The sequence below is a fragment of the Trachinotus anak genome, unplaced genomic scaffold, assembly GCF_046630095.1.
Source record: "Trachinotus anak isolate AG129_WGS33_773 ecotype Australia unplaced genomic scaffold, CSIRO_AGI_Tana_v1 ptg000024l, whole genome shotgun sequence".
NCBI classification, from domain to species: Eukaryota; Metazoa; Chordata; class Actinopteri; order Carangiformes; family Carangidae; genus Trachinotus; species Trachinotus anak.
In genome coordinates this window covers 96,951-109,494 of record NW_027273875.1, presented here as the reverse complement: position 1 = coordinate 109,494, position 12,544 = coordinate 96,951, and the positions used below count along the sequence as shown (strand labels likewise).

General features: G+C 41.4%; 1 protein-coding gene across 1 annotated transcript; it reads left to right on the top strand.

Moving 5' to 3' along the window:
* On the top strand, nt 1–10,513 carry LOC139607810 (beta-2 adrenergic receptor-like). Its single transcript, XM_071461032.1, has 4 exons — nt 1–271; nt 3,084–3,246; nt 3,388–3,679; nt 5,063–10,513. Exons 2-4 carry the CDS (start codon nt 3,105–3,107, stop codon nt 6,066–6,068), a joined length of 1,440 nt encoding a protein of 479 aa, XP_071317133.1. The 5' UTR covers nt 1–271; nt 3,084–3,104; the 3' UTR covers nt 6,069–10,513.
* The last annotated feature ends 2,031 nt before the right edge of the window (nt 10,514–12,544 follow it).

Sequence of the window (12,544 nt, the reverse complement as noted above, 5' to 3'; positions counted from 1 at the left end):
GCTCAGCTGCTTCAAAAGGGCAAGTGTGGCTGAGAGCTGGAGGAGTGTGTTGATACATGAGTGTGTATGGGACAGAGAGTGACAGGCTGTGTGTGTGTGTGCGTGTGTTTGTGTGTGTGTGTCACACACAAAACTAGACATTCATAACAGCAAGTGGAAGAGAGGCTACAAGCTGCTGACAGACACATTATGATGATACTTTGTGTTGTGGATTTAAAGGCCTCTGGATTATCAAATCACTGGGTTTTAAAGCACAGGACGGAACCTGGAGGTAGGAAAACTAACTGCATGTCTACAGGTTTACAGACATACACTACATATATGTGTGTGTGTGTGTGTGTGTGTGTGTGTGTGCGTGTGTGTGTCACATAGATATGGCCATTTTTACACAAGTGTTTACTCATTCACACATTTATTGAAGCATTAAAGGAATTAAGTCTTAAACTACATGGTAATGGATAAACCCAGTGGCATTACTAAGTTTTTCTAAACTGTTCTATATTATTTTTACACTGTAAAAGACTCTTTACAAGTTTTAACAGTGTATTATGGTGGTAAAAAGCCAACATTAAATGAAGTTATAACTGAGGTCTAATCATAAAGTTGAATCTTTTCTCATATATAACGAGTTGATTTCACAGATTTTCCTACAGGTGTTAAAGTGTCAAATATTTACAAAGCATCAGTCTGATTCTCAACAGCCTAATGAAAAGGGGCTCTGGCCAAACATAATTTAACAGAAATGAGTCAGGGTACGTTTCTCACAGTTAGTGAATCCAAACTAGCTTTCATCTTTAACATATATGGTTTATTTTATCGGGACAGCTAAATGTTTTATGACGTGTTACTGGAATGTTTGTGCTTTTCACAAAGTGTACAAAGACTTTTCTCTTCCCTCACAGTTTGGTCTACTGTCATCAGTTTATTCTACTGAGCCTTGCAAAAGCTGGGTGTTTTGTGTGCATGTGTAATTTTGTGTTTGTACATGTACTTGTGCCTGTGTGTTTACGTTTGTGCAATTGTGCAAGGACAATTGTGGGTATTTTAGGGTGTTTAAGTGCTCAGTCTAATTGCCACCACTAAGCTTCCTCTGCTTAAATATTGGGCTATTTATGTCTCTGTAAATCTTTTGTGTTTGATTCTTGGCCTCAGAGAGACGGTCCAGTTTCTTTGTGTCTGTGACTGTTTAAACAGCTCAGGCAGGGAGAGCAGCAGAGCCTCTTTCGCAAGCTTCACTATGTGTTTGTGGAAGTAGCCGCCCAGATTATTGATCTGATCAGTGGGGGCAGTGAAGAGTCATAAGGTACCATTAAAGGTCACTCAGTATAAAGGGTGGTAGGGTCAGCCTCAGTCTTCATGGGAAAGCAACAAGTGCACTGACCATTTTATAAAGATGCCTCTACATGGTGTTGTTACATGGGGCCTGGTATTAGATTATAGTGCATTATTATCTGTCAGACAAGGCTACGCCTCATCTGTTACAACTGAAACAGCCCTCTAAGCATCAGGGAGGAAAAACTGATTTTAGCTTTAGCTGGCACCTGCATCTTCTCTAAGTGTAAACATGTTGACTTGGGGACACTTTAAAGATGATGACAGAACACAAATATGCTGCTGAGGGCCACGGACAGAATGATTGACAGCATATTAACACTGATAATTAACATGTGCTGCCTTGCAACAGTAATGTAATGACACCCTGAGACTCTACTTGTGAGATGATTGTCATAAGAAAATAATCTCATCATGTTCCACCCAGGCATTTGGACATGCGTCCCAGAATTCAACACTTTGCTCATTGACCACAGGAGAACTGGGTAAACACTTGTGAATCAATGTGCCTATTTACAGCTGACGTTAATGTGTGTTGTGAGTGGTTGGGCTGTGTTGGAATAAAGTCAGCATACATAAGAACTCCTGAGGTGCATGATAAAACAAACACGCTGTTTCCTTTTTACTGTGTGTATAAGAACGATGCACAAAAAAATAAACCGCCACTTAGGAAGCAAACAGATAAAATGCAGCTCAAACAGTAATAATGCTTCAAAACCATTGCTCACTGCAGTACCATCACCCGACTGTCACACGCCTGCTGTCATTTAGTCCACTGCTGTAAAAGAGCCTTTCATGCTCAGCCAATAAAAGTCGATGTCTTTTTTTCCTATACATAATGTTTATCATGACTGAAAATAATTGAGTAATTAAAAATGCATGATATCAGCAGTGTATTCTACTTACTGCAACATATGGTCACCACAGGCATAGCAATAAATTTATTCAAGCTGCCTGGTCTTGCTCTGACGATGTTCCTGCTGCTGTTTTGGAGACACTATTACATATGCTGCTGTAGCATATATAGCATTTCATAAGCCCCAACTTCCTCTGTGAAAGTTCACATGTGATGACATCTACAAAGTAGTGGCAGAAACTTTATCCAGCTGACTGGCAGTTTGAAGCTGCAATTGAAGCTGCATATCATGTATGATTTCATTAAAAGAAACACATTACACTGCACCAGTTGCATGTTGTGAACACTCTCATCTCTCTGTGCAGAGGTTGTTGTTGTGCCTGTGTATGTCTACACTGTGTATGTATGCACAGGCACAACCACAAGAGATGGACATTTAGTGCACATATAGGAGCTGGACTTCCTCATTTACCGCTATAGGCAACTGCTGATGATGCTATTAAGTGTATTCTCAACTTTCAACTTCAAGTGCAACAAATAGATACGTGCAAGGACTTAAAATAAAAAGAAAAAAAAAGACCTTCCACTAAGGAATGTCTCCTGTCTTATCACGCCTGAATGATGTAGGCCAATCTTCATCAACACTGTGGGAGTGGGAAAAAAATCTTGAAGCCTCAACTGGACTCAACACTTGGGCTTGTGCCATTACAATGTGTTTAAACTTTCCTCAGCCACCCACCACTTACAGATGAGCCCCTCCTATTTAAACTGAGTCAAATTCAAAAGTGCAACTCTGTTGAATTTCAGTCACTTTAAAAACATATATAACTAGTCTTTATTTGTCATAATTTGTTATGAAGGAAGCCATGTTGTTCTCTGTGTGTTATGACTATAGATCAAAGAATCTGTGAGTACTATGGCAGCGCCGGCTAACCAATCACAGCACAGCAACTCCTCGCTGGCCTCTGGTTTGTCAGCGAGCTCCTCGGAGAATAGTGATCTTGGGCTCGTGCTGCTGGGTGTTGCTATGGCCATTCTGGTTCTCGCCATAGTTTTTGGTAAGTTAAGAAACTTTTCATCATTTCAGTGGATTTTTTTAAATTAATTGATCAGAGGATCAAAACTAAATATTATTTTTACAACTGATTTAGACAATATTTAAATGTCTCTTTTACTTACAAAACTTTTCTTCTGTCAAGGTAACGTCTTGGTGATTACAGCCATCCTGCGGTTCCAACGGCTCCAAACAGTCACCAACCTCTTCATCGCCTCTCTGGCTGTTGCTGACCTCATCATGGGCATGGTTGTGGTGCCCTTTGGCTCCAGCTACATCCTGCTAGAGCGCTGGCAATTTGGAAATTTCATGTGTGAGTTCTGGACGGCAACGGATGTGCTGTGTGTGACAGCCAGCATCGAGACACTGTGTGTGATTGCTCTGGACCGCTACCTCGCCATCATCTCGCCACTCCGATACCCAATGCTGCTCACCAGGTATGACAGAATCAAAAGTTATTCTTATTCAATAAGTAATCAAATAGCTTTTCAAAATTTCAATCCTGGTTTGCTAAATGAATATGACATTTAATAGGTAAATCTACAGTGAGTCACATAGGGAGGGATACTGCTGCTCCACTCTACACGATCAAACTTTGCAGCATGTTGCACATTCAGCCCCACCCCAACCATTGATGTCACAGCAGGTGTTTTCTATCTTCTGTCAAAGGCAAACCCTGTTGAAACATCACATGTCGGGCTATGACCAGACGTGCACCATACTGGAAAATGTGAACCCCTACAGATTTACAATGGTAGCATTCTGCTCTGTATAACTCAGTGTGGTTAAATCCTTCCTCTTGAAGAGCTACTTAAAGGTTCTATGAACGATCGACCACACCTTCAGCCACCATTCGGCCACAACCCATGCTCCCCCCTTCACGTTCTCCGTCAGCAAGGTGTTACAAAGCCCAGTGAAAGCAGCCACTAAACACACCAGAATCTCAACTGAATAAAGTTACCATTTAGCCAACAAAAAAACAATCTAACCACAACCGTTAGCTCACGCTAACATTGCCATGATATGCTCCACAGTAATGCCAGCAGCAAGCCAGCTAGTGATAGCAACATTTGCCAAACATATTCATGATATCGGTAACAGCAAGTTAGCTAACTTTATCGTGCCTTCTGTAGCCGGTCACTAATTAAAACAGACATGTAACATTATGTAGCCATCAATAAACTTACATGTAGAAGAGAAGAAAAGCTCATCCAAAGTCAAGCTGGAGCCCTGTAGCAACTCATAGTGTTCTCACTCTCAGTAAAGACAGACCAGTACTGGCTCCACGGACGCATGAGAAAGAAATTCAGCCTTGGACTTATTAGCTGGCAGTGGATGCACAAACAACACTGACAGAGTCTGTAATGACACTTACGGAGTCAGTAAAAATGTAAAAAGCTTTCTGTAGGTTTCGACAGTCCACCAGCCAACCAGGATTTTAGCAGCTAGTCCCCATGGTCAGTCTGCCTGTGCTGTCTTATCTCTTTCTTTGTCAAAGGTCTTTTTAGAAGGAAATGTGATTTGTTCATCAGGAGGAAATTCTGGAAGGTCGCTTTCACCTGAACACAGCATAGTGCACTGTGTCATCTCGAGGGGGGGCGGTCCCTGTATTCTTAGAAGGCCATAACTGCATCAAATGACGATGTGAAAGGTTCACTCACAGTGATCAACTTACAGAGAATTATCTCCTGAATCAGTAGCTGTCCTCGACTTTACAGAGCATTGTTTACTTCACCGACCCTTCATAATATTAAACCAGCATGGTATCCTCTCATCAGTGTTTGCACTCACATATTTACAATATTGCCTCCCTCTGACAGGGGTCGTGCCTTCGCCGTGGTCCTTGGGGTGTGGGTAGTGGCCTCCCTCATCTCCTTCCTTCCCATTCATCTGAAGCTGTGGGTGTCAGGTGAGGAGAAAGCTCAGCGATGCTTGGAAGATATGTACTGCTGTGACTTCAACACCAATGCAGCATATGCTGTGTCCTCCTCTATTGTGTCGTTCTACCTGCCGCTAGTGGTGATGATTTTCTTGTACAGCCGGGTGTTCCAGGAGGCACAGAAACAGCTGGAGAAGATCAGAGGGAGGGAGAGGCATTTCTATAACTTGCATTACACTGCACAACTGGCTTATCCCAATGATAGTCCCTCAATGAATAAACTCAGAGCAGGAACTGAGGTGGGAGAACAAGAAGGAGAGGACAGACTAAACATGCAGAAAACCGGAGTAAGGACAGAAAAAGGGGAAGGAAAGCACTCTGCTACAAAGCGTCTAAAGTTCTGTCTTAAGGAGCACAAGGCTGTAAAAACTCTGGGGATTATCATGGGTACATTCACACTATGTTGGCTACCCTTCTTCATCCTCAACATCCTCATGACCTTCCTCCGCCTTGATGACATTAAGCTGCTCTTCAGACTCCTCAACTGGCTAGGATACTCCAACTCAGCTTTCAACCCGCTCATCTACTGCCGCAGCCCCGACTTCAGACACGCCTTTCAGGAAATACTCTGTTTGAGGGGCAAAGTGGGAAGCTGGGGAGGCAGGAGAGGATGGGGATGGTGCAGAGAAAGAGATTGTTACTCAAAGTCTCCAGGTCGGACAAATGGGGACTCAGATCTGAGTGGTGCCCGGAGGGTAGAGGATCAGCAGAGGTCAGAATGGGAGGGCAGTCTGGAAAGCTCTGTCCGAGACAGCCCGCTCACTCTGGCTCCTCCATCGTCTTGCTGTGAGCAGGTTTTAGAAGTAGCTCCAGGTTCTCTGACAAACTGGCAGGCCAACAGTCCTGCTAATGGGAGCTGTACGGAAAATATGGCTTCTATTGCTTGACCAAATAGGATATTAGAATTCACACTGTGCAGTAAATATCAGTTTGATGAAGCTTGTAATGTTTGTGTTTGGTTGAGAATTACCCAACTTTTGGGTCACATTGAGGCTGTGTGCTAATACCCTGTTAAATGTGCTTCTGTCAGTGTTACTGGGTTTTACTGTGTTCATTATTCCTCTTTGCTGCTCCAGATCACAACTACAACAGCAGCTACACAAAAAAAAAATGTTAAGCAGCAAGAGGCTTCACTTAAACCTTTAAGTGAATATTCAAGGCATCGCAACACATCTTATTGAGGAACAATGAAGCTGAATTAAAAAATAATATCCACACAACAAGAAAAACTGTATTCACAGAGTGAAACCAAACACTAGGAGCTTCGTCAAACTGGTGCAACAGGTTTATTATTGAAAGATCTTTCTGTTATTTTGTCCACCTCTTGTTTATACAAAATGGACATCAGACATGTGATGTAATAATGGACTGCATATGAATTGCTACTGAAATGCAGGACAAATAAGAGTAAATTATTTAAGGGTAAATGTGCTGTTATGTGTATCACAGTACATGAGTGAAAAGGCTTCAATGACTGCTGGACAATTAAATACCAAAAAACAGGAATAAAAAAATATCTCACATGCTCGTGCATTCCAAAATGCTCCTTTGTTGAGAGCAGTCAAATGGGCAGGAAGTGGCTGTTTGTTTTCATGGAGTTAAAACCTGTGATGTCGTTGCATCAGCTGCTTAGCATCAATGGTAGAACATTCAGAATGCAGTGAACAACAGTATACATAGTAGCTGTGAATGTGTAGAAGAGTATTGATCAGTATTTTAAAGTTGGAGCAAGACAGATTTGATTGATGAACCTTTGTGCTGGCGATTCATAACAGACCCTGACTGGTAACTTTAAACGACTGAGATTCACATGAAAACATACGGTTTTCTGCATTTACTTAAAGCCTATAAGCATCAATATATTAGTTACTAAGCATCACAAACTCATATAATCTGCTTCACTAAGACAGTGTGGATGTGATTTGATCAGATTTGAAAAAAAAAACAACCCATTAATATATAAATAATTCAAGACCTTGTAACTTAGAAAATAAATGATATGTTTTTGTGGGATCCCATCATCCATACATTACCTGATGGAGTTTTCAGGGCCTTTGAGGTGAATTGAATAAACATTTAGATATAATCCTGCTGTAGCTGCGTGGTATTTGTTAATGAACACTGCCTGTGGCCAAGCTGCCACACAAGGCCGGACGCACGGGCAGGAATTCAGCACCACATTTACAGTGCTAATAACTTTGTCTGCCAAGAACAGGAGTGCAAGTCACACATCCAAACAAAGCCTCCACAAAGCAGAGGTTAAAAAAAAAAAAAAACATTTTATCTGCACTGTGGCTAGAAGTCTTATTCGAGGATCATTTCTAATTACCAACCTCAGACTATCAGATGTATCTGCCTGTTTTTCATTCCTTCGTGATAAACCCCATAGCTGGTCCAAAACCATTTGCTGGTGTATATTAGTGTATCAGATAAACACCTGCGACCCAAACTTGTGACTATCGTAACTGCACTTTCTCTCTCTGCCGCCTGTTCCTTTCATCGCAAATTTTCTGGCTCTGTTTTCCCTGCGTCTCTCTCTCTCTCTCTCCAAACATTGCTATCTACCATCTCTACACTTTTATCCTGCAGGCTTTACCTCTTTATAGTAAGAACATTGTAATCTGTCAGACGGAGCTGGGGAGATCATTTTCATGCACTGGGATTTGTTCCCATAACATTGTCTGCTGCACTCTGACAACCATAGCAATCAGATGACACATATTGTAGGTGCTCACATTTTTACATCACTCCAAGACTTGGTTGAAGGGAAGGCATTTGGATTAGCTTTTATTTCATTACAGCCTAAATGCGGTGTAAAAACTCCCTCCATCAGATTACTTTATACTCCAAAACAAATTACATTTTGGAAATAACCTCCCCAGCCCTGAAAGACATGTATAGATAATTATTCATTTGTGTTAAAAAAAATAATACTGAGGCTCAATAATTGGTGATTGTGTACTGTAAAAGTGATCTGTACGTGCCTGCCTGTATGTTTCCTGTAATTATTGTGATTATCTATTATGTGTGCATTTTAAAACTTGAAATATGCCACTGAATACTTGTAATTTGCTAAAAACATGACTGAGAGTCAGATTAAGTAACGACTCGAAAAGACAAGGGTTTTGTTTTCTATTTGAAATCCAATTGAATTTTCAAATTCAACAGAATTTACAATGAAAAAAATAGAATAACTAAGTTTTAAATGCTTTCCAATGATTGTCTGAATTTACAGGCACTGATTGACTCATGTAATAAATCCAATTTTTCTGGTTCTCCAGAAAAGAACAGGAGTTGAACTACGAGCTGTTTTATTGTGCTTTTTGTATCACGTCTGTCAACATCAGATTACACACTTTCATGCTACACTTAGGTATTTGCGCGTCTATCTTGGGAAACCTGTGCTGTGTTGAAACTGAAGTGTAGCTTTTCAGCAAAGGAAAGGTTTTCTATTTTCTACCTCCATCAGAGTCATATGAATGTCATCTCAACTCTGTAAATATTTATTGATACGCTGTTGTACATGTTTGTGAGGAAAAGGATAAAGATTGAAATTGTATTGTTTCAAAGTGTTGCTTAGCTATGTGTGTGTGTGTGTGTGTGTGTGTGTGTGTGTGTGTGAGATCACAAGAGACAGGTTGTCAGACAGAGAGAGGAACATGTGCCAAACATAACACCAGACAAATAAGGTGAAAATTAGCTGAACATCTTATAAGACTATTCACAGCTTGCTTTCTAACAAATGGCCCGGAGAAAGGTTGGGGGCTATTTGGCCAAACATGCATTCTCAATCAGTCAACCAAAGTCAACCAAAGATGCCGTACACCACCTTCTTTGGGATTTGTTGCAGTTGTTCAGTTACAAATTGCTTGTGAAAAAGAACAGTGCAGTTTCTCGGACCGAATGCTTCTCTAATCCTCCCTTTTAACTGGGCCGGGTACTGCATAACAAAGGTTTCATCTTAGCATTGGCACTTGCTGACAATCAATAATGGAAACAGCAGTTTGTCAAGTAGCCAGCGGGAATAAAAAAAATCATTCGGACAGAGAGGGAGCTGCCTGCTGTTGACCAAACCCAGCATTCATCAAACAATCTAATTAAAAAGGCAGCCATAAGGTGTATTAAAAAAAAAATCGATAACCCTGGAAATTCTTAAAAAACTACAAAAGGCTCTTTGTCAACAAATAAAATGAGATTGGGGAATGTGATTCTCGTCACAGTGCACCTTTAACCTTTTTAACTAAGCCCATGGGACAGATGTCTTTTGTGCTTACCCAGTCATCCAAGTTACTCTCGAAGACTCGGCTCGTCTATTTGCATTCGAGTTAAAGTGTATGCCTTTGTGTGTGTGTGTGTGTGGTGTGACGTACAGTGACAGGTGCAGGAGGTCCCAGCAGCTACAGTATCAGCTGCTGAAGGGGAAATACAATCAGATATACTGCCTCAATACACGCTCATACACATACGCACGCACAGCAAGACACATGAAAACACACTGTGTATGTGTATGTATGTGTGTATGTGTGTGTATGTGTGTATGTGTGCGTATGCACGTGTGAGTGTGTGAGAGTGTGTGTGAGAGACCTGTTTCCATGGAACAGCTTTCCGCTTTAGGTATGTTAAAGTTAATGTACCTAACATGCATGCCCTTATGTTGTGTGTCCTGTATATGAGCTGTATGTATTAGTGTCCTGGATATTGTGTTTGTTTTTATTTGTGTTTGTCTTTAGTATTAAAATGTGCAATACTATTGTCCTTGAAATCTTTGCAAGTTTTGTGGATTGTCTTTTTTTCAACTTAACACCATGAAGTTTTACTGACCTCTGTTGACTGAAAACTCCAAGTCTGTTGCTCCTGTACCCTGTAACACCAACCTGACACACAGTACATGCATCACTGCAGCAAGATGAGAACATCACAAGGTTCACGAGCACAATTTCATCAGGTGTTAAGTAACCTCTTAAATTGGTGCTGAAAGTGTTAGCAAATTCCAAAAAAGAAAGAAAAAAAAGAGAAAGAAAGTTCATGTCACATGGCTCAATCATGTGAAAAAAATTTCCCCTTCATGGTTTGATAAAATCATTCTTAATACTGAGAGATTGATTTCTCTGAAAACAGATTCATATCATAATGAAACCTTTAATTGAATCTCAGCAGAAATGTTCTGTTTGATTTTATTCTAGATTGATACGGCAGATTTAAACACAGGGATGTATTTATAGCACATCCTATCATTTCTGTGTGTGTGTGCATGTCTGTTTCTCTGTTTACTTAAGTTCAGGATGTTTTTGCATTATGAAACCAACTGAAAAAAAAGGACCAACTGAAAGAGGCATGTTTGAAATGTTTTACATCCTGTCGCCTTCCTTTTCCACATGTGAGTATCTGCTCTCACTTCCCTGTCAAACATTCGTCTGGACGTGTCTGTGCTTTATCTTGTTATGAGGTGTTAACTGGCATTACAGAGCTGACAACGGGCAATCACAAATATCCTGTGTGATCACTCACCCACAAACACACAAGCATTAACATGCACAACTACAGACCCACACAGATGGGAGGAAACGCACACACAGAGACACACAAACGCACGCATGTTGACAGGCAGATGCAGTTCAATGAATCAAAACAGAGACCCTCTGGGCTGTGCCTCAGGCTGTTGTGCACAGTACAGAGGGCTGGAGGTATGCCCCCTAGACACACACACACAACTCACACAACACACACACACACACACACACACACAATCCCTTGAATACATATGTATCTGTAAGAAGGCAGATGCACACGTGCACACATGCACTCACCCACAGATGCTAGCTCATATAATATAGCAGGCATGTGCTACTACACACAAACACACACACACAGGCATTGCAGAATATACATGCACAGATACACAATGTCCTGAATGTGTGTGTGTGTGGGTGTGTGTGTGTGTGTTTGTGTGTGTGTGTGTGTGTGTGTGTTTCAGAGAGATGTGCCAAGTGTATCTTATGATCACACAGAGTTTATAGATGGGGAGCTTGTGTTGCTGCCTGAACTGAAGCCGACCCAATATCTGCTGCCAAAAAGCGAGAAAGACAGTGAGAACAGACAGATCTTCTGTGAGAGTGAGTGTGTGTGTGTGTGTGTGTGTGTTTGTCTGTCGCCGTCACACACATACAAAAACACCACATTTCTCTTAAAGTGTTGTGAGGCTTTGCAGCAACTAAACACAGAGATCCTCTGTCTCAAATGTAGTGTAAGAGCTGCAACGCATACATGTCCACCTACTAATCTTTCTTCAATGGGAGGATCGATTTTGTACTTTTCAGTCACAAACTCACTTGGGGGGTTGCAGATAGACAGGAACAAACAAGTGTATATAAAGTTTGGGCTTAAGAGACTTAAACACAGAATTTCATTGACACTAAAAACAGCAAGATATGAACAATTCTAAGGCGATTTTTCCATTTTCTCCTTTTTTTGAGGAATGTACACGTGGGTGCCTGCATGCATCTGTTTGTGTGTGTGCATATATGTGTACATGAGTCCCGGGCGACTGCTCTCTTACAGTGCACCGCTGTTTGCATAGAGACATTACATAATGTTTGTCTGTCCTTGGGTGCTTGGGTGGAGGCATCTGAGAGTCACTTGATGCAAGTGTCCTCCCTGAACTGAAGCAATAAACTGAAAGACAAGCAAGGGTGAAAGAAGAGCTATACAAGACAGACACACACAGAAATGCTAACAAGCACATATTTATTGTGCAAAAAAAAATATGTTTCATGAGGTGTTATGACATCCCAGGCTAGTGCATTCGAAGTCACACAGGCCATCAAGCTAATGTTGGGACTTTGGCTAGCCCCTTTAGCTCCGCTGGCCCGTGAAGGTTCTGAACTGCTCTTAAGGAGTAAATGCTTAAACTTCAGTTAGTAATTCAAATATTCAGTTCATTTTGAGCTAACCATGAGCACTTAAATATGATTTATTAATATCTACCAGCATCGTGTGCCAGATATAACAGTCAGGGTGGTGAGTCTCTCTACCTGTTAGATGATGTAGAGGCCGTATGTGGAAGTCCGCAGCAGATTACCAAGCGATTGTTTACTCCTGGCTATGGGCTCATTTCATTGATTTCTCTCCTTCCTGTCCTGTGCCAGAGCAGGTGGGTTTGTTCGTTAGCTCTCTGTGCACAAAGTGGGAGCCTCAGATTTCACTCCAGGAGGGGCTGGTAGAGACATTGAGTGTACCCCAGCGCAAACGTGATGACTCAATTCTTTGAGTTGGAGAAAGCGCTGCCGCCTTTGGCAAGCATGCTAGCTTGAAGACAGATGTCTTACGTTTCCATTGAGACAAGGCGGGATGGGCACATCTGAGC